Source organism: Furipterus horrens, unplaced genomic scaffold (assembly GCF_987537825.1).
Source record: "Furipterus horrens unplaced genomic scaffold, mFurHor1.1.pri manual_scaffold_1, whole genome shotgun sequence".
Lineage (NCBI taxonomy): Eukaryota > Metazoa > Chordata > Mammalia > Chiroptera > Furipteridae > Furipterus > Furipterus horrens.
Genome location: NW_028327171.1, coordinates 148629317 through 148652003, shown reverse-complemented (window position 1 = coordinate 148652003; position 22687 = coordinate 148629317). Strand labels below are relative to the sequence as shown.

The 22687-nt window shown below is 36.7% G+C and overlaps 1 protein-coding gene across 1 annotated transcript in view; it reads left to right on the top strand.

The window, feature by feature from the left end:
• NEB (nebulin) overlaps positions 1–22687 on the top strand; it is a 204610-nt gene that overhangs the window by 70579 nt on the left and 111344 nt on the right. Inside the window, exons 43-58 of the mRNA XM_090279733.1 lie at positions 112–216; positions 1161–1268; positions 5361–5672; positions 5873–6076; positions 8898–9002; positions 10201–10308; positions 10655–10966; positions 11394–11597; positions 11879–11983; positions 12074–12181; positions 13103–13414; positions 13719–13922; positions 14356–14460; positions 18090–18197; positions 19843–20154; positions 22450–22653. Of these exons, the coding sequence (XP_090135859.1) occupies positions 112–216; positions 1161–1268; positions 5361–5672; positions 5873–6076; positions 8898–9002; positions 10201–10308; positions 10655–10966; positions 11394–11597; positions 11879–11983; positions 12074–12181; positions 13103–13414; positions 13719–13922; positions 14356–14460; positions 18090–18197; positions 19843–20154; positions 22450–22653 (2916 nt within the window). The remainder of the gene's footprint in view (positions 1–111; positions 217–1160; positions 1269–5360; positions 5673–5872; positions 6077–8897; positions 9003–10200; positions 10309–10654; positions 10967–11393; positions 11598–11878; positions 11984–12073; positions 12182–13102; positions 13415–13718; positions 13923–14355; positions 14461–18089; positions 18198–19842; positions 20155–22449; positions 22654–22687) is intronic.

Sequence of the window (22687 nt, the reverse complement as noted above, 5' to 3'; positions counted from 1 at the left end):
ATGTAACCCAGTTCAAATTGTGTGCATTCAAATACTCTGCTATTTTTTTTCTTTCTGGTCTGTCCTAAAAAGTTATTCAAATTTCAAATGCTTTTGTTTTAAACTTCCTAGCACTTATACACTATTGATTGGAATAAAGACAAAACCAAGATCCATCTGATGCCTGATACACCAGATATTTTACAAGCCAAACAGAATCAAGCACAGTACAGTCAGGTAAAGCTACATAAAAATTTAGCTTGAAACCAATTAAATTTATTTAATGATATAATGGTAAAAAAAATTGACATAAATGCTAAAGCGTGGAAATGAATGACTCAAACTGGCTGGCCTCGGGATGTTAAAAGCAAGAGCTTCAGCTATGGCTATATGACTGTGTGTTCCATGGAGGCAGGATCTGTTTTGTTTTTCACAGGACTCATTGTTTTTGGCAGAGAGTGGGAAATCAATTAATAATTTTTGAGAGAAAATATTGTATCAAACAGGCCTGTGTGAGTTTGGTTTTGCCATTTATAAGTTGTGTAATTTTGGTCTGAACCTTAATATCCTCATCCCTAAAATCGGGGCCATAGAAGTGCCTGTGACATTGAATTGCTGTGAGGCGCAAATGAGAAATTCCATGTAAGGCTCTTGGGACAGTTCCTGACCAACAATAAGTCCTGAAAGACTTATAGCTGTTTTTATTGTTACTCAGTTTTCATACACTTGCATCCATTCAATGAATTTGACTCAGGAAGTTTAATTCATTTATTGCATCTTATAAAAGGCATTCTATCATCTATTACTTTTATCATTTAAATAATTAATATTTTGTTACCTTTTTGTTATCAAGTATTTTAACATCTTTGTTCAAAATATGAGTGCATAGCATAGGAAAATTACTCTATATACCTGATATGCCTATATTGCATCTGAACAGAAAAGGCCATACTCAATTATATGCCCTGGTGTGGGGGTTGTCTCAGAACCAAAAAAATTAAAGCAACGCTTAGTCAATGCTCTATTAAACAGCTTGTTTTGTTTTTATCCCTATCTTTAGAACTAAAGTAGATGATGTTAGATTTACCTAGGTCTCTATTCTCTAGGTAAAATTTTGTTCAGTAATCTGTTGGGGTTTTAATATACACTGAATAATACTAAATCATTTCTTTAATTTGCAGAAACTCTATAAACTTGGATGGGAAGAAGCTTTGAAGAAAGGGTATGATCTCCCAGTTGATGCGATTTCTGTACAGTTGGCCAAAGCTTCAAGAGACATTGCTAGTGATGTAAGTACTACTTTGACTTCCATAAGGAGAAACTTGTATCTGCACCAGATACCTTGATGCCTCATTGTGTTAGTCCTAGTAATTAACCACAAAAAAATCAGAAGATCTTGGCTATAGAAAATAAATTACCAGAATTTTATAGGAAAGCTCAACCTGTTAATCAAAATCTATCAAACCAAACAAAACAAGGAATTGGTTTGGAGAGAAAGACTTTCTAAAGACAGGATCTAACAACAAATTCTAAGAATATAAGGGAAGACTCCCCTTAATTCAGTTAATCTGTGGCACTCCAAAAGTACTGGAAAACTAATTAGATAATGTATTATTACCTGCTTTCCGGCTTGAAGGTCAATACCTCATTAAAATGAGTCAATGTGGTGATGGAACTTAGGGCAATAATGGCAATAATGATGATTGCAAGTTCCCCACAATATAAACTCATTTTCATGTTATGTGCTCCCCATAAGGGAAAGATAGGTTAGGAATTAAAGAAATGGCATCAATAATTTCCTAACAACACAACATTTTATAGTACCTACTTTCTTTCCAAGTAAACCTATTAGTTAGAAACTTTTGAAATCTTCCCCTAAAGTTAAACAAACTGTAAATGAACTTTCCTACCATTGTAGAGATTGTATATCCTCTCAAGTTCTTGTTTTTATTATTTTTTTGTTTTTATTTTTCTCATTCCCTAGATTGACTTATGAACACATCTCATGATCGTTAGAAACACAGGTTTCTCTATTGGCAGACACACTCTCACTTTCAAGAAACACACCTCCAACAAAGAACAAGACATTTATCTGCAGCTCCAAATCCACTCCACAGCCTCTTTGTAATAAAAAACCAAAAGCAAGTCTAGCAATCAATGTTTTGGTATATTTCAAAATACCTAGATATTCAATAACTTTTATCAGAATTTACTAATATAGAAAGAAATAGCTGAAATAAGTTAAATTGATTCGCTCAGCTAAGGTTTTCCTCCTTTGTATCTCCCCCAAAATTTGTATTTTAAAAGATGGCCTATGTTTGCAAAAAAAAAAAAAAGAAAGATGGCCTAGACAATTGTTCTTAAAGAAGACCAGGTATTTGCATTTCAAAAATGTAGGGAAAGAAAAGCAAGCTTCTCCTAAAAGCACTTTGGTTTCATCAGGCAAAGAGGCAGAAAAGTGGCTTGAGCTTAAAATGCCACTTTTTTCTCTGCATTGAGAGGCAGACCCAATTTTCCCCAGGACTTAGCAGCTCCTGGATCTCCAGATGAGATTTTTTTTCCCTCTTTGTAACTTGTTTTTACCTAAGGTGGACACAAACAGGAGTTGACTAGAGGACTTGGGTTAGGCAGGTAGGGAACAGCATCACCCCTTGCTGGGAATATTGATTAAAAGAGCATGACTTTAAGGGATTAGAGTGCTGCTCAGCTGGAAAACAAATGGGGTTGGGGGGGCAGGGCGGCAAATTTAATGAAAAGTCATAGTTGGGTGAAAGAGGCTTGGAATTCCAACTGAAGGTTAAAATCTTGTCTCCTCCCCTCGAGAACCAAATCTAAGGAGGGGATCAAGGTGGTGACAGTAAAGGTCAAGTTGGGAGATAGTATTATAGTTAAGAGATCCATCCATAGGCCAGTCCTGGTCACCCAGTTTGTACTGAGGCCAGGCCATGTTGCAACAGAGAATCAAGTGCTTGGGCTTGAGGTCGGAGTCCCAGAGCCTCCAAGTTCCATCCCAATGGGGAGTCCTTGGGCAGGGTTGAATGAGTATTGCCCATGGTAAAAGGGAAGCATATCTCAGGGATGAGAATAGCCAGGGAGGTGGGGAAGGGGGTTCAAGAAGGGTGTCCCTGAATCAAATGACCTAGAGATCTGTGGCCAGAGTCCAGTGTCCTTGAGCCTGAGCGCAGACCAACCATGAAGATCCGCTTCAGAACCAGATGTCCCTGAGCCTTGAGAGCAGGGAGATAGGTGGAGGTGTCCCTCCCAACCAATCCCCTGGGAAAGTGATAGACCCAGCTCTGGGGTTTACAACAAGACTGGCGCGGGTTGGGGGGTGGGAAACAGAGATAAGCTATTGCTTTAAACAAAGTGAATGTTTTCATCCTGAGCGTCAGAGAGACTTATCAATCACTGGCCATGAGGGTGGCTGAGGAGGAGGCTGTCCGCAGAGTCTGGAGGGATGGAGAAGGACTAGAATCCTGTCTCCAAGCCTCACAGGACAGGGTTAGGGGGTTAGCCCGGGTTGAGCTTCCTCTTCCCACTGCTCCTCCAGTCTCAAGTCTCAGGAGGCTGGAGGAGAGGGTGAAATAGAGAATGTCCCCATACAGGCCACCAAAATGTTAGGGTGGTCAGTGATGCAGGCTGTGAAAGGATTCAGGAACAGAACAGATAGCAGAGAGTAAAGTTTTTACTCACTACCCAAGAAAGGAAAGGGTCATGGAGTGGAGAGATACACCAGCCTCCTCTCAGTTTCAAGTGGTTTTTGTATCTATAAAATTTAAGAAAATTAGAACAATTTTTATAAATACTTAATAAATTAAAGTCATAGAATTTAGAGTTAGAAGATAAATTAGTTTATTTAATCCCACCTACCCACGAATGTCCTACCCTTCCCTCCATCTCCAGCATGTGGTTATCCAGTCTGTGAATACTTACCAATATGAAAGTTTTTGTGTCCATTTCCTTGTTGGATCATCTCAAAATGTTATTTTACATTTTCTTAGATGAAACTTAATTATGTTACCAATCAACTCTCATTCTGTGTTCTAGAAACACCACAAAGTAGCTTATTTCCTCTTCCACCTGATATCTCTTCAAACATTTCAACTTTCTTACATATTCTTTGATTTTAGTTTTATAATTCCTTCAATCTTCTGATCATTCTACTTTTGATTTACTCTTTTTTTTCCTAAAACTCCTTCCAAAATAGAGTGCTTCAAAAATTGGTGTTGTTTTCCTGTTACAAGAAGTCAAGCCAGAGTAAAGGAGTTTCTGACTTGCCTTTCTCTGTGTCAGTATAGCATCTGTGATACTTTTTTTAATAAGCAGTTTTATCAGATTTCCCATAAAGAGCTTATAATCAACTTAAACTCCTGAGTATTTTTAGTATATATAACCATGAAGTTGGTGTCAAGAGAGTATAACCTACTTCTGTAAGTTGTAATGTGTCCTCAGCATCTAGCTATTATTACTATCATTATTATTGTTATTGTCATCCAGTACTAATGCAATTTTCCCAATTGAATATAAATATTGGATTTCACTTTTACTTTCTTAAGTTGATGTAGTTCATTTTGATCCACCTTGGCCATATGTTGAGATCATGTAGAATGTTCTTCCTAACCTAACATATTGTATTTAGCTGTTTCTAACCAAATGTGCATTAAGAAATGGATCCTGAACAGGACAAATTTATATGACATAACCATGGAAACCACTAAACATTCTGCTGCTTAATAAATTAATCTTCACTCATAGGCCTGTTCATCAAGTCCTGAATGTTCCTAATTTATTTATGGTATTCCCTCACATATCGTGGGTATTATGGCCCCCTGCAAATTAGGAACCTTACATTTATTCTATACTCTTAAACCTACGTAACTTTAACAACATATGTATACAGTACCGCAAAACCCCGCGATATAGCGGAAAATCCACGATAAATAATTAAATATAATTTTTTTTAAATTCCGCGATACAGTGAGGCCATGATAAGTGAACCGCAATATAGAGAGGAACTGCTGTATTTATTTGTTTGTTTGTTTGTTTGTTTGTTTATTTTGCCATTCTACTTTCCCATTAATACCCTAAGGATGTCACAAGTGTTTTCTCAAACAATACCCTGAAGTCAGCATACACAATGCTAGGACATCCCAGAATATACTTCTGCCTCTAATTGGAGTGAATTTCTACCACCACCTCTCCTGATACTCAGTTACATTACATTTCTTTGGAAGCCTCTACTTAAGTTTTTACATTTCTTACTAAGTTAACATAGATATCCCTTCTCTCATTTCAGTTTTGGAAAACATACAAACAAATCAAACTGGGCTTAACTTGACCTCTGTTTATGTTAATAAAAGAACTGTTTCTTCTTATTTCAGTTTAAATATAAACAAGGCTACCGCAAGCAACTTGGCCACCATATTGGTTTCCGGAGTCTGCAAGATGATCCAAAACTTGTGCTGTCCATGAATGCAGCCAAAATACAGAGTGAAAGAGAATACAAGAAGGACTTTGAGAAGTGGAAAACCAAATACACCAGCCCAGTGGACATGTTGGGGGTGGTGTTGGCCAAGAAATGTCAGGCCTTGGTCAGTGATGTGGACTACAAGAACTACCTGCATCAGTGGACATGCCTGCCTGACCAGAACGATGTTATTCAAGCTAAAAAAGTTTATGAACTACAGAGTGATGTAAGCTTCTATTACATCTAATGTTTTATATATTACTTCCTACCTCATATGAGTAGCCATTTAGTCATAGAGGGACAGAAACTGGAAAGAGGAATTATTACTGAATACCTAAAATGCATCTTTTTGCAATGTGTAGACTCACTTGAGTCAAGGGTGTAGATGAGAATGGGATTTTGATGGCTTGCTTTGTATTTTTACAGAATATATATAAGTCTGACCTTGAGTGGTTGAAAGGCATAGGATGGAGTCCCCTGGGATCTTTGGAGGCAGAAAAGAACAAGCGGGCTTCAGAAATTATTAGTGAGAGGAAATATCGTCAGCCCCCAGACAAAAACAAGTTCACCAGCATTGCTGATGCCATGGACGTAGTTCTGGCAAAGACAAATGCCAAAAACAGGAGTGACGTGAGTATAATTCTTTGGAAATGAATAAAGTAAATTATATGCCTGATATTTTATAGGTGCTCAATATAATTTGCTTAATAAATTAGTAGAATAGCACATCACACAAAATAGCACATCACAGCATAGTGTTTTATATTTAGTTGCTTCATCTACCCCTCACTGGATTATGTAAAAATGGATTAGTATCAGTTTTTGTTACCCAAAGTTTGTTTGTTTGCTTATCCAAAGTGTAATGAGAAATCTATCGAACATACTTTTTTTTCTTTGAAACTTCCATGCATTGAAAACCCAGATTCTGTTGTTACATGTTGTTGGGGTATAGTGTATGAGAGGGAGACATTCTTAGTATCTTACATAGGGACAATAGAAATATTAAAAAGAGTTTATTTTCTTCCCAGTGATAATAATGCATTTTGTTTAGCTGAACCAAGATACATAGACAATTGTATATAAATATATTTATAAATGTCTCTCTCTCCCTTTCTCTTTCTATATATCTGAACTTCAACTTCCTTCTCCAGAACTGACACCAGTATCTGACTTGTACTAGGTGCTCAATAAATATTTATTGAATAAAATAAATGAAAGATAGCAGTATAGAGTATTTTATGCAAATAAACAGAAAGAGTAGTTATAATTGCTCAGTTAGAAGCATAACCCTGAAAATTATGAAAAGTTGAATTGTGTGCACTAAGATTCTGCAACTGGTAAGAAAATTTAAGTCAATACATAATAATAACCGTTGGGGTCTTAGAAAGATCTAAATATGTATGATATGCAATATATTTTACATATTTCATACATATTAGTTTTTATATAATATATATAAGCTCATAATCAGCTTATAGTAAGTATTTGATAAATTGTAGCTCCTCTCTTTCCAATCCACCTCTCACAGATTACTGGCAAGTTTGGTATCCAGAATTCATAGTAAATGCTGACCTGTCAATTTTATTATAAAACTTTAGGAATTTTTGTCTTGTTTAGTTTTTATGATGGAAATTTGAATCCAACCACCTGACTAATAAAACAACAAATTTATGCAAAATACTTCCCCCTTGGGAATCCAAAGAAAAATTTTTTTTCTCCATGAAACAGGTCTGTTTACAAAGCTCTGAACTAATAAGGTGGTCAAGAGAAAAACCCTGGATCATGAAATTTATCAACATCAATGTCTCAGGACAGACTCCTCAACATTGCGCCCTGATTACAGGTCTCAGGACAGAGACCCCAAGGGCCTTGAGCCTCCTGTCTCTCCTTTTGAATAGACCAATACATTCATCTCAGTATAAGTAGATAATAGCATTCTCTCTATTTTCCATGGGGTAAAAGTGACACATGAAGTTAAACAAATGGTCCAGCTTAATGGTTCTCAATCAGGGACAATTTTGTCCCACAGGGGCATTTGGCAACACTTGGAGACCTTTTGGGTTGTGACAATTTGAGGGTGGCAAGCTACTGACATCTAGTGGATAGAAGTCAGATATACTGCAAACATCCCAAAATGTACAAGATGGCCCCCACCCCTGCCCCTACAAAGAATCAGCCTGTACCGTGAGTGTTAGACAACACTCACGATACAGGTTGAGAAACTCTGATCTTAATCAGAAAGGTTAGCTCAGAACCAGGATAAATGCATATGAAAATTCACAAGACTTGCTTTGTTTTTGCACTGAGGGTCTGAATCAGCTTCCCTGATAATGAGGTCTGTAGTAAGCATGTTCAGGGAGGAGAAAAGGACCAACCCCACACACCCAAAAAAGGGAAATTGATAAATCCAAGGAACCAATGAGACTACAGAATTTATTCAATTTTGCCATTAATGCTCCTTAGACAAAGTAAAAAAGAAAATCTGATCCAGTATCCAATCAAAGATCACACACTGAATTCACTTGTCATGTCTTTAGTGTCCTTGAATGTCGACTGGTTCCTCACTATGACTTTGTTTTCCAAGTCCTTGACATTTGCAAAGAGCACAGGCTAGTTATTTTATAGAATATCCCCCAGTGTGGATTTGTATGGTTTTCCTCATTATTAGATTCAGGCTTTTTATTTTTAATAGGATAACACATGTTGTATCCTCCTGCATACATTATACCAGGAGATAACAAGATATCATTTTGTTGCATTGCTGATCATTTTATCTTTGACCACTTGTTTAAATTGGTGTCTCCAAGTTTCTCCACTGTCGTTACTATTTTATGCTTTGTAATTGATGAATATCTTATGGAAAGGTTCTCTGACAAGATTAATATCCCAGTTTTAGTAAATCAATAAGGTTTTTGTTTGGGTCTCCTTCTGTGAAGAAAGACAGGATTGCTCTGGAATATACAAGAATTTCTGATAAATTCTCATACAAAATCCTTTTGGGAATCTTAATCCCCGCAAATAATTATGTGGTATAACTATAAACAATAACATAGGAAATGAGACTCCCTAATTTCTAGACATACCTTGACTATGTCATCTTTTGAAAAAACAAGTCTGTCTCCCAATTTAACACTGAGGGAAACTTTTACAATCCAACAGATGGAGAATCACTGCTTCATTTTATCATCTTGGCAAAGCCTCCAATTACTTGGGTTGATGTCTTACAGGCAGGGTTATCTGTAACTTGGAAAATGTAATTCATAATCTCTATTTTGAAAGCTAATTATGTCCCAGGTAAAGCAAGAAATACTGTAGCTATTTTCTGCTTATACTATCTACCTATGCTATCAATCATAAGTTTTAATTCAGATGAATTCGGTAATCCTGTTTAAAGTTAATTATGTCATTCACTAATCTAACAACAGTGAAAAATTCTTATTTCTCATTTTAGAGGCTTTATAGAGAAGCCTGGGACAAGGACAAGACTCAAATCCACATCATGCCGGATACACCTGACATTATTCTGGCTAAAGCAAACTTAATCAACACAAGTGATGTGAGTTTCCAATTCAGCATGTGTTTTCAGAAAGCTAATTTTAATTGCTTCTAAGGCAGTAAATTTGTTTGCAGGTTATTTCAAATGCCTAAATTGTTTCTATTAATGATCTACATGTGGCTTAGATTTCTAATTTAGTGGCTTTTAGCTTGCACATCAACATAATGTCACTTCCTCCTCCGGCAGAGATGGAGATATGTGCTATCTGTCCCTATAGTCCATGGTTACACATATCGTTATAACCTAATGGTTTCTACCACTCTTCCCTATATGAAGAGGAGCTCTGTGTGGGCACAGACAATTGACAATGATTCTGCAGTGCTTCACTGGTATAGTGCCTGATACATAAAATTCAATAGAATGGCAAGTGAATCAGCATAGAAAACTAGCAGGAGAATTTTGTTTTTACTTTTATTGTCATCATAACATAATGTCCTGAAATTTATAGACATAAAAATTAAACACTTTAAAGACAAATTCTAAACTCTAATAGAAAAACTTTAATATTAAGTAAAGTATTAAAGTAATGCCACAAAGAAAAAATATATATGTAAACACAAATTCAAGATCAAAAGGCATTTAAACAATCTTGTTTCTGGATGAAATGCGTTAAATTGCATTCTCAATTATGTAATTATGTAACAAGTCTGAAGAAAGAGATCATTTCACCTAAACTTTTAAAATTCAATTATTTAAATTTTCCTCAAATAATCTTACATTTTAAAAATTATGAAGGACTATGTTTCATACCTACCGATATAATCCTACTTTGGATGACCTTACACTGTGAAGTAGACTCTATATCACAATGCCTTAGCTACATGGAAGAGATGTGATTTTTCCCCATTAGAGGTGTTAGATGAAAAGTCATCCCTCTTTCCTAACAAAAACTTCCAGTGAAACACTCTAAGTTAATTGGAAAACAGCACCTAAATGATATTTAATTTCATTTCTCTACCAATTTACTTCTGCTTTATTCTCATAAGCATTTGAAAAGCACTGACATTTAATTTTGTTGATCTAGGTAATTGAAGAGCTTTGATGTTTAGAACAGAATCATTAGCAATCAATGGGGATAATTTCCAATTACATTTGCGTATTCTAGATACTATTCTTGTGGACTCTTAAAATATTTCTCACTTTGGACTCATTAAGCTGCAGTTGTTTATTTCCTAAAGTGATATTCATCTCTTCACAGAAACTCTATCGAATGGGTTATGAGGAGTTGAAGAAAAAAGGCTATGACCTCCCACTTGATGCCATATCAATCAAAGCAGCAAAATCATCTCGAGACATTGCCAGCGAAGTAAGATTCTAACCCATTTTTATTGATTTGATTGCAATTTATCATTTCCAAGAAGTCTCGATTTCATTTTAAATTGAACAAAGTCTTTCAAAGAGTAACAAATTAAAACAGTGAAATGATTCCAGACCTATAGTGGGGGGTGAGGATGAGCTCAAGGATGCATTTATTATATATGAAATTTAAGCTGGATTTTGCTTTTAATCTTTCCTATGGGAGGGGAGGACTTAAATCTGTGGCTCCCTAGGCTAAGTGAAATATTTGGAGTTAATGTGTTTTTAATTCACCACAAATATGGCAACATAAGTTAATCTTGAAAGAAATGATACATGATTTTTTTTCCCTTTAGTACAAGTACAAGGAAGGCTTTCGCAAGCAGCTTGGCCACCACATTGGAGCCCGGAACATCAAAGATGACCCCAAGATGATGTGGTGCATGCATGTGGCCAAGATCCAGAGTGACAGGGAGTACAAGAAGGACTTTGAGAAGTGGAAGACCAAGTACAGCAGCCCCGTGGACATGCTGGGGGTGGTCCTGGCCAAGAAGTGCCAGACGTTAGTCAGTGATGCGGACTATAAGAACTACCTGCACCAGTGGACATGCCTGCCCGACCAGAATGACGTCATCCATGCTCGACAGGCCTATGACCTCCAGAGTGACGTGAGTCTAAGATTTTCCCTGGCCAATAAAACAACATGTATGCTTTCTTAAGCATCAAAGTTCCCCCAAAGACAAGGAGATGGAGTTTATACAGCTGAGTTGTACTTTCTTCAACTAATGCCCAACTCTGTGTCACCCAAACATTCCACAAAGAAAGGATGTGCAAAGCCCCCATTGCCTTGGTAGAAGCTTCTAGACTGTTGACCTAGAAGAGTCAGGCCTTTCTCTACATGTTGCTGTTTAAATTGTTTTTCAAAATATTGCTTCTAGAATGAATATTTGTTGATATACAAGACATACCAAATGTTTAAATTTCCCATGAATTCAATCATTGAAATATATACTATACTATACTATACTATACTAATTTTATTTCATTAGAGACATATTATGCCTATGTTTAGTTATTTGTCACTTATAATTTCAGAATTTGTACAAGGCTGACCTTCAGTGGCTAAAAGGCATTGGCTGGTTACCCAGTGGTTCTCTTGAAGATGAGAAGAACAAGAGAGCTATGCAGATAGTGAGTGACCATGTCTACCGTCAACAGCCAGATAAATTCAAGTTTTCCAGCCTTATGGACTCCATTCCAATGGTTTTGGCAAAAAACAATGCTATTACCATGAACCATGTAAGTTCTTTCTTTACTTGGGAGAAGTATTAATTTTGTCTGTGTGTGGATAAATACTGAAATCTGTTTCCATAAAAGAAAAATCATATTCAATTCTTTTGCTTTGTATTAAAGTGGTTTTTAAGTGAGTGTTGTGATTCTTACTGACATGAGACATCTGGACCTAAAGGTGCCACAAAACCCACTCAAAGGCAGACTCTTACTTTTATTAAAAACCATATTTTTGTATGTATCTCTTCATTACTGGCCCATACTAGTCATGTCTTCTTTGTCTGTTTTAGCGCCTCTATACAGAAGCTTGGAATAAAGATAAAACCAGTATCCACATTATGCCAGATACTCCTGAAGTATTACTAGCTAAACAAAACAAAATAAATTACAGTGAGGTAAGCAATATAATCATAGTATATGATTTATTTTTCTTCCACTCCATACACTTTATAAATCAAACTTAAGATGACTTATATCTATTTCAGAAACAATATAAACTTGGCCTAGAAGAAGCCAAGAGCAAAGGCTATGACATGCGGCTAGATGCCATTCCCATCAGGGCAGCCAAGGCCTCCAGAGACATTGCCAGTGAAGTAAGTGCCCCTGAAAAGGGCTTTGCCTTAGCTTTGGTGGTTAACCTATGAGGTTAAAGTTCTTGCTAACAGATTTTTTTCCTCAGTAAATAGTTGAAAATAATGGTAATAAAATTATCAACACAAAGGCTAAATCCTAGTTATGGCTGAGTTCATAGCAACATGAATTTCAAAATATTGTCTATTTCCTGCTGAACAAAAGCATTGGTTACTTGACTATAGTTCAGACATCCTTTTGGCTTTTCCACATGATATATTCTTATATACAACCAAACTAAGACCCATGCCCTAAGAACCAATGAACCTATAAGGGCTGAATGAAGGGGACACATTATTCTATTTGAAGTGTATCTGTTAATGTGGACCACATGTTTGTCTCTGCATCTAGTGATTGTCTATAGATATTTATTTTCTTTAAAACATAAATTTACTCAAAAATATTATTATTTATTTCCAAAATATGGGAAGTAGCCATTATAACTTAAAAATAAATGTTCAACAATCACAGAAGGGTTAAAAGTATTAATATATACCAATGTAACAGGAAATCTGCTGCCATTAAAATTTATGTTTATAGACACTATTTAATGATACAGAGAAATGCTTATATGATAACTGACAAAAGCAGTAGGCAGAAACCCATATATAGTATGACTCATTTCAATTTTATTTTCTCTCTCTCACAACAAAAATCAGGGTTTTTTTGTTTTTTGTTTTTTGTTTTTAGTTATTATTACTGAATGGCAAAATATCTTCATTTTTATTTTCTTTTTTGTATACATATATATGCTTTATTTTCTAAATGGTTTATGAGATATCTAGGGTCAAATCATTATCTTTTTAATGAATAGAAAAATTTGAACTTAGTAATTGCTTTTTACTAAAAGTTAAAATAGGTAACTATTAGCATTTTTCTTCTAGTTCAAGTACAAAGAAGGCTATCGTAAGCAGCTTGGCCACCACATTGGAGCCCGGAACATCAAAGATGACCCCAAGATGATGTGGTGCATGCATGTGGCCAAGATCCAGAGTGACAGGGAGTACAAGAAGGACTTTGAGAAGTGGAAGACCAAGTACAGCAGCCCTGTGGACATGCTGGGGGTGGTCCTGGCCAAGAAGTGCCAGAGCTTAGTCAGTGATGCGGACTATAAGAACTACCTGCATCAGTGGACGTGCCTGCCTGACCAGAATGACGTCATCCACGCTCGGCAGGCCTATGAAATCCAGAGTGACGTGAGTACCTGATGGTCATAATGACATGCAAAAGTGGGAAATAAGTGAATTTACACCCCTTGGAGAAGGTAACAACAAGTGGAACCAAGTTCACCCACACTCACACAAAGGGGGAGGGGGAATAACATTTTTTATTTCCTTGTGTTAATTGTTTAACCCTCCAGGCCAAAAAGGAATACTGTCTGATACCTGCCTGTCCACTAAACTAAATTTTCAAGAGTGCTCTTACTTTACTTCATATCCTTTAGATGAAAGTATTTTCCCAATACAGAGATAAATATTTACTGACTATTTGTGTCAACAGAATATGTACAAGTCAGATCTCCAATGGATGAGAGGTGTCGGCTGGGTTCCCATTGGCTCTTTGGATGTGGAAAAATGCAAAAAGGCAACTGAAATTTTGAGTGATAAAATCTATCGCCAGCCTCCAGACAAACTCAAATTTACCAGTGTGACTGATTCTCTGGAACAAGTATTGGCCAAGAATAATGCTCTCACCATGAACAAGGTAAGGTTTCAAAATTCAGAGAATCAGGGTAGGACTCCTATAGCTGAATCAAAGAAAAAGAAGCATAACTAAGAAAAAAAAATGAAATAGAGCATTGAGCCACAAAAGACTATCTATCTCAATCTGTTATTTATAATATTTATTTCTGTAATTATTTTATGGTTTTGATAAAATAGCATATATTTATGTAAAATAATCTTTGCCTAGAAGATATTCTCAATTTCCTTTTATTAACATACATTTCAGATGATCAGAAATATTTATTGTCCTATGAATTGATTACTTCAGTTGAAGAAATGTATATAAATACATAATGTGTTTAAAATGCATAGTCTTTTGTTATTTTTGTTTATAAAGTTCTTGTGGCCCTGAAATTCTTAATAATTATACACTGAATATTTTTCCTGATGACAGTATATGTTTTCTTTGACAGCGCTTATACACAGAAGCTTGGGACAAAGACAAGACCCAAGTCCACATCATGCCAGACACCCCAGAAATTATGTTGGCAAGAATGAACAAAATCAACTACAGTGAGGTGGGAGTAAATGCTAATTCTATAACCTTTGCATGCTGCTTCTTACTTTAATTACTAGTAATCTATTCCATGGTGTTATAATACTAAATCACAACTTTATAAAGAATCTATTTTTGCTCCATGTGAAGACCAACTTCTGCATTTCTTAATCACCATGCTAAATGTCAAACTTCATTTAGGAAGTACAGATGATAAGAACTAATGATTTGGAGAAGGGGCAGAGCCGGAGTGGAGAAGACATGGTGTGGTGGTGACAGCAGCCACAGCAGCAGCAGGCGGGTGGAAAGTGCAGTCACATGTTTTAAGAAGTTGGGAAGGACACCTGGAGAGCACTCCCAGCACTAGACCATACTACACAGCTCACAGTCCCAGCACCAGGGACAGTAAAGCCTCATTGCTTCTGACTGAGCATACTAGTGGGGGTTGGAGCAGAGGAAGAAATTGCTGGTCTCTCAGAAGAGTCAACTTGTTTAAAGGGCCCCCATGGTCCTAGAACATCCGCAGACCAATCGACTTTGGGAATGATGGCAAGGACAATAGCTAGAGAGGTGCCAGTTCCATATGGAAGTGAGAGAAATGCCTGGAAAAGGGGCAAGTGCTGGGCAAGCAGCATTGTTCCCTCTCAGACCCCTCCCCCACATACAGCACCACAACGTGGTGAAATAGGTCGCGCTGTACTGACATATACCTAAGGCCTCACCCCTTACAGCATAACAGGTTCAACAGCCCCACCTAAGACATAGAGGCAAACAAACACAGGTGCCTGTCAAGATGAGGAGACAGAGAAATATAGCCCAAAAGGCGGAATGGATCAAGGTTCCAGTGGGAGAGCTAAGTGATGAGGAGATAGCCAACCTAACAGACAAGGAGACAGCCAACCTAACAGACACAGAGTTCCTAACACTGGTGATAAAGATGCTCACAGGTTTGACAGATATGCTTAAGTACGGCTAATGCATAAGGGAAGACGTGAAGGCTATGCTAAATGAAACGAAGGAAAATTCACACAAAACCAATGGTGAAGGGAAGGAAACCAGAGTTCAAGTAAATTATTTGAAACATAAGGAAGAAAAAAACAGTCAACCAGTACAGAATGAAGAAACAAAAATTGAAAAAAATGAGGAGATGCTTAGAAACCTCTGGGACAACTTTAAATGTGCCAACATCCAAACCATAAGGGTGCCAGAAGAAGAGGAAGAGCAAGAAATCCAAAGCTTATGTGAGAAAAAATGAAGGAAACTCCCCAAATTTGGTGAAGGAAATAGACATACAAGTCCAGGAAGCACAGGGAGTCCCAAGCAAGCTAGACCCAAAAAGGACCACACCAAGACACATAATAATTAAAATGCCAAAGGTGAAAGATAAAGAGAGAATCTTTAAAAGCAGCAAGAGAAAAGCAGAGAGTTACCTACAAAGGGGTGCTATAAGACTATCAGCTCATTTCTCAAAAGAAACTTTGCACATAAGAAGGGGCTGGCAAGAAGTATTCAAGGTGATGAAAAGCAAGACCTTACAACCAAGACTACTCTATTTAACAAAGCTATCATTTAGAATGAAATGGCAGATAAAGTGCTTCCCAGACAAGGTAAAGCTAAAGGAGTTCGTCATCACCAAGCCATTATTATATGAAATGTCAAAGGGATTTACTTAAGAAAAAGAAGATCAAAACTATGAACATTAAAATGACAACAAACTCACACCTATCAACAAATGAATCTAAAAAATAAAAACAAAAATAAAATAAAATAAAATAAAAATAAAAATAAAAACCTAATCTAACTATGCACACCAGAATAGGAACAGAATCATAGCTATGGGAATCATTTGGAGGGTTATCAGCTGGGAGAGGGAAAGGAGAGAAATGGGGAAATGGTGCAGGGATTAAGAAGCATAATTGGTTGGTATAAAATAGACAGGGGAAAATTAAGAATAATATAGGAAAAGGTGAAGCCAAAGAACTTATATTCCTGACCCATGGACATGAACTGAGGGGTGTGGAATTGCTTGAGGGAAAGGGGGTACTGGGCAGAGGGGAGCAAAAGGGAAAAATTGGGACTACTGTAACATAATCAATAAAATATACTTTTATAAAAAGAACTAATAATTTAAGCAGTAACCATAAGATTAATTAGGCTTTTTCCTTTAGAAAATTAGCAATAGACCAAATATACAGTTATTGCCTTTTTCTGCTATATAGCTGTGCTAAATATGTACTTCCCTACATGATTTATTTTTCCTAAATTATAGTGTAGGGTCAAAATTTAAGATTTTAATGAATATGACTAAGTCAAGGATGAAAATCACAGAAGCACTACCAAATAACATGGAGAAAGAGAGAGGCAGAGATCAAAGAGACAGAGAGAAAGGATGTGCCAATGTATATATTCACAAGCCCATTTCCTCATAATTTTCTGTGAGCATAGGGCCACGTGCCCCCATTGCCAAAGTACAGATGTTTAGGCTAAGAGGTCAGCCTCTCCTAGTACAGCAGTCCCCACCCCCCAGTAAACAGGTCATCATCCTGCTTTTGCTTAAGTGTTCTCAGTGACAAAGAGCTTATCCCATAAATCAACCCATTAGAAGATTCTTTTGATATAGTGACTCAAAGATTTCTCTCTGCAGATCCACATAGTCCTCAGAGGCTATGCAGAACCAATCTGTGCCAACTCCATTGGGAGGCAATGGCAACTGTGATGCCTCACCTGCCACCCCACCCCAGGTTCTATTCTAATCCCAACATCCCAAGTTGCTGGGCATTCCTCACATGACTCCCCTGCCAGAACCAGACTCTCAGAACCAAACAAATGCTGCAGGTGAAGAATAATCAATGTAGAAGACCGTTGACATCCTACTTCCTCTTTTGGACATTTGACCTGCATTTCTGCACTGTGCCTCAGGGCCTGCCGGCGGCTGTGTCCCTTCTGCTGCACATGGAATGTGGGGTCAACTGAAACCCTAAGACTTTAAGCTAGGTTTCCTCTTTCCCACATTTATATATTTGGCAATTTAAATCCCAATTCAAAGATTAACATTGATCCCTATGCAATTTCTTCTTCTTAGACTGGACCTGTTAGTTTCAGCCCATGGAGATTTTCATGACTCTGAATTTCTGTCAGATGATGTGTTAGTTATTTCTCCCAGGTTTGTGCTACCAACAAGGAAAAAAGTGTTTCTGTGACAGCACAAATCAACAGTATATCACTCTTATGCACAATATCATTTAGAGAATTTAGATGCACCATCTTAAGCCATTTTATTTTGGAGGCATGCAAACTATAATTTTAGTGCTTACATAATTAGCTCTTACTTGTTACTGAAAACTATAAATGCAGAAGGCTTGAAACTCTCAAAAGTAAAATTATTATAAGCACCTACCTGTGTAGAACTTAGTGAATTATTTCAGTCTCCCACCAGTTTTTGGATATGAATGTCAACATCTAATTGATTCTTTCTTTCTTTCTTTCTTTCTTTCTTTCTTTCTTTCTTTCTTTCTTTCTTTCTTTCTTTCTTTCTTTCTTTCTTTCTTTCTTTCTTTCTTTCTTTCTTTCTTTCTTTCTTTCTTTCTTTCTTTCTTTCTTTCTTTCTTTCTTTCTTTCTTTTCTTTCTTCTTTTTTTTTGCCCAAATTTAGAGTCTGTATAAACTTGCCAATGAAGAAGCAAAGAAGAAAGGCTATGACTTAAGAAGTGATGCCATCCCAATCGTGGCAGCCAGGGCCTCCAGGGACATTGCCAGTGATGTGAGTTGTCAATTTTATTCCAAGTATGCAATCCATCAGAAGTAATATTTTCACTAAACTAAATCTTTAAAAAGAACTTTTCTGGCCCTTTAAATATATATCTTGATGTATTTGTGTGGGATTTTTCAAAAATCTAATTTTAAGGGAAGTGAAAAATGTGATTTTCATAAAAGGAGTTTGTAACCTTTAGGACACATATCTTCTGTTACAACTGGTCCACTAAGAAGAGGGAAAGATTAATTTGTGTGGAAATTGTTAGAGTGTAGCTGCAGGCTTGGAGATACTTATATAAAAATGATCATAGTGCTTATAGAAAGTGTAACTCAAAAACATAAGTTCTCTCAGTGAGAATCAGGGCTAGGCATTATGTAATATTTTAATATATAATATTTTAAAAATGCATATGACACTTGCATTACAATTCACTATTATAAGGCTACTAAAAGAAGGCAGTTGATCAGAATCAGCTGTGGTTACTAACCTAAGCTCAGATCCTTCACAATAGCTCCTGGCTGTGTAGCTCATACCTCACAGAATAAAATCATCATCCTTTCCTGGTGCCTCAAGAAATTTTCAAGGAACAGATCACTGCTCTAAAAATCAAGGCCCCATATTCAGGAATATGAAAATACACTGCACACTGCCCTTTCTGTTGGACTCACTTTAGTTTATGTATGTTGGACTTCCCCTACAAATGGATTTATGCCAACAATAATAATGAAATAATAACTAAAAGTATTGATAACTCTGTGCTCAGAGCTTTGCATGTATCGTTCTACTTACTTACTTTCCATAATTACCCTAGGATAGTGAACGCTAGTAAATATTGTTACTATCCCCACTTCATGGATTGCTTAGGCAACTTGTCTAAAATCAAATTTAGTGGGTGGTGAAGTTAACTCCAGACAACCTCATTCCTTTCCACTGAACCATCTGGCCTCCTGCTGTATCACCTCTACTTTCTCAGCTTTCTTGAAGACTGGAAGCATGTATTTTAGATAATTGGAGAGATTCCAGGATAAAGCCATGGGGCATAGAGTAATAAAAACATCGTTGGCCCTTGTGGGACCATGACTTTGTTAGGGACATGCTCTACATGGTTGGGTCACTACAAAAGCTTTACTAGACCAATTAGTTTTCAAAATGATGCCAAACAATTGCCATCACCGATGAATGAATGGACCCATTCTGAACTAATAAATTCCCTATGTTGCTACTGCAGGTGGCCCTTGACCTGGAGTGCTACCCTTGCAACCAGTCATGTCATTACTTATTAAACACACCATATCACCAGATGCATCTCTTTCCTGACATGCCTTTAGCACATAAAATTCATTTCTCCAAGGTTCAAATGTCCTCTCCCTGACTTCCACAGGTAACCTCTCCCCAGTATGTATACTTTCTGACTCCAGAATTATTTCTTATGACCAGACTATAAGTGAATTAGGGAATATACTACAATTACACTGATCACATCTATTTAATTACCTCTATAAACTTCTAGAATAGAGGTCAGGGTACTGGCTTGAGTTAGTGTTTATTAGCAAATACCAACTTACAACTGAGATGTAAGCAAGATGATTTTGTACAGACTTGAGCCTCTAAGATTTACAATAAAAAACTGACTTGTACATTTTCATCTCAGTACAAATACAAAGTTGGTTACCGCAAGCAGCTTGGCCATCACATTGGAGCCCGGGACATTAAGGATGACCCCAAAATGATGTGGTGCATGCATGTGGCCAAGATCCAGAGTGACAGAGAGTACAAAAAGGACTTTGAGAAGTGGAAGACCAAGTACAGCAGCCCCGTGGATATGCTAGGAGTGGTTCTGGCCAAGAAGTGCCAGACATTAGTCAGTGATGCAGACTATAAGAACTACCTGCACCAGTGGACGTGCCTGCCCGACCAGAATGACGTCATCCACGCTCGGCAGGCCTATGAAATCCAGAGTGACGTGAGTACACCACCTATATAAGAGAGCTCTGTGTAGAAATAAACTTTACAAAAATTATTGTTTATATATAATTGATGACCTACTCAGACTGAGAATTATTGAATGATATTTGAATATTTGATATTGGAATCAGTGTGTGGTTTTATGGCATTATTGTGAGTGTGTTAATAGGATTTATAAAGAAGTAAAGTTTATAAATTGGACTTGATCTTATAAAAGTAAACAATGTTACATTTCAGAGTCCACCAGAGGGAGACATTTTCTTTTATTCTTTTAAGGGGAAAAGAACACATTTTTATTTTTATTTTAAATTACTCTGATATTGGTTTTTAGCTCTCCTTATGAAACAAATGAGGCTATAATTAATGGAATACTAATGCCTGCTATATGCTATACCACTAAATGGTATTCTTATGAAATTTAAAAAGTCACTGTGCCAGGAAGGTGTTGGATCATTTCAGTGACACTTGCTCCTCTTAGTACGTTTCTGTATGGTTAATGATAGAAGCTAGGATTCATGAGAAGCAGATGCACCTCTCAAAATTGAGTATGAGAAGCACATTTCCTGCAGCATATATTTTATAATGTTTGAAGGAATTATTAAACAAGGAACTTTGGAGAATAAAGCAAATTAATAATAATATACATTAATTGGCTTTTCCTAGAAACTGTATAGTCCGCCTGTGAAAACTCCCACATCTGGTCTGTAACTTTTAACATGCAGAACTCTGTGTTCTGAAATTCTTTCCAAAAAGAAAGGCTTTGCCTGCACATGAAAGGTGGTTAAAAAATGGTTAATGTCACTCATAGTGTGACAGCATTGATGGACTGCTTGCATTCATCTGTTTGTTGAGTACTTTTTCAAGATTGCTGCCCTCACAATGTGACATATGCTTGATAATGCGGGAAGCATTAGAACATTAAAAAGCCAACCAGAGGTATAAAATGTTATTGTTTTCATTTTTCCTGTTGTTATTTAGAGGACAATAACTAGTCAGCACAAGGCAATTCAAATAGGTTTTTTGTCTAGACTGCAAAATAGCAGTCTGTTTTTCTACTTCGTTGTTATAGGTAAAATCCTTCAAAGGAGTTGGGCAAAGGTCCAATCCCATTGTTGCGAAATAGTTATGAATATTTAATGGGTACACAAAAGTTGTTTTATAATAAATATTTTTATTTTTTATTTATTTTTTCCATGATAGTTTACATTCAATATTGTTTTATATTAGTTTCAGGTGTATAGATAGCATAGTGGTTAGGCAATCATATACTTTATATAGTGTTTCTCCTGATATTCCCAGCACCCATCTGGCACCATACATAGTAATTGCAGTATTATTGACTACGTTCCCTATGCTGTAGTTTACATCCCCATGACTGTTCTGTAACTGCCCACCTGTACTTCTCAATTTCTTCACCTTTTCACCCAGTCAACCATCTGGCAACCATCAGTCTATTCTCTGTATCTATGAGTCTGTTTCTGTTTGCAAAAGTCTTTAATGGAAAATAAAGTGAGAAATAAAGATATGAAACGATAATTCTGGAAAGGAGTCCATACTTCCCATCCTGAGGACTTAGTGGGGAAGAGACTGGGCCTAGGACCAATGAAATTGTCCCTTATTGCCCCAAATTTTAGGCAGTGTTATAGCCATCGAAGTTCTGTCCCAGGGCATCAGGGGATCTACAACATTATCATCATCATTATATTTTAATTTCTCTCTCTTTTTTTTTTTTAAAGAGAGAGAGAACTATATCTCTCTCAAACATATATTTTGAAATACAATAAAAATACATAATCCATCCACTCCTGCCTATGTAATTTATCCACACAATATGTCTACATAATTTATGTGCTATTCTTTCATTTAATATTGTATTAATGACATTTCTAGAAGTCACCAATATTCTCAGAAATATGACTTTAATAGGTGCAGACTATTTCATTTGACTCGGACTAACAATTTATTTACTGATAATCTGTTGTTGGACATGTATGTGGCATTCTTTCCCTTTGCACATGGACATGAAAATAACATTCACCAAATTGACTAACAAAAGATATTAGTTTGAATCACTTCTCTCCTAACAACCTGAAATATTTGATCACTTTTTGTTATGACTAGGAGACATTTTGGGGTCATTTTTTAATATCGTTCCTCTTTTTGTCAGTCTAATACTCGTTTTCTATGAAAAACAGCAACAACCAGAAGCATACTTTATTACTGATTTCATTTGCATCCTTAACCTAAATCTTTTGGGTTTGCTGAAGAGTTTATGCCTTTTTCCTCTTCACAGAATGTATACAAGTCTGATCTTCAGTGGATGAGAGGCATTGGCTGGGTCCCCATTGGGTCTCTGGATGCGATCAAATGCAAGAAAGCTGGAGAGATATTGAGTGACAATATCTACCGCCAGCCTCCAGACAAATTTAAATTTACCAGTGTGACTGATTCCCTGGAACAGGTGCTGGCAAAAAACAACGCCATCACCATGAACAAGGTGAGCCCCCAGCTTCCCCAGTCTTCTCTAGGAT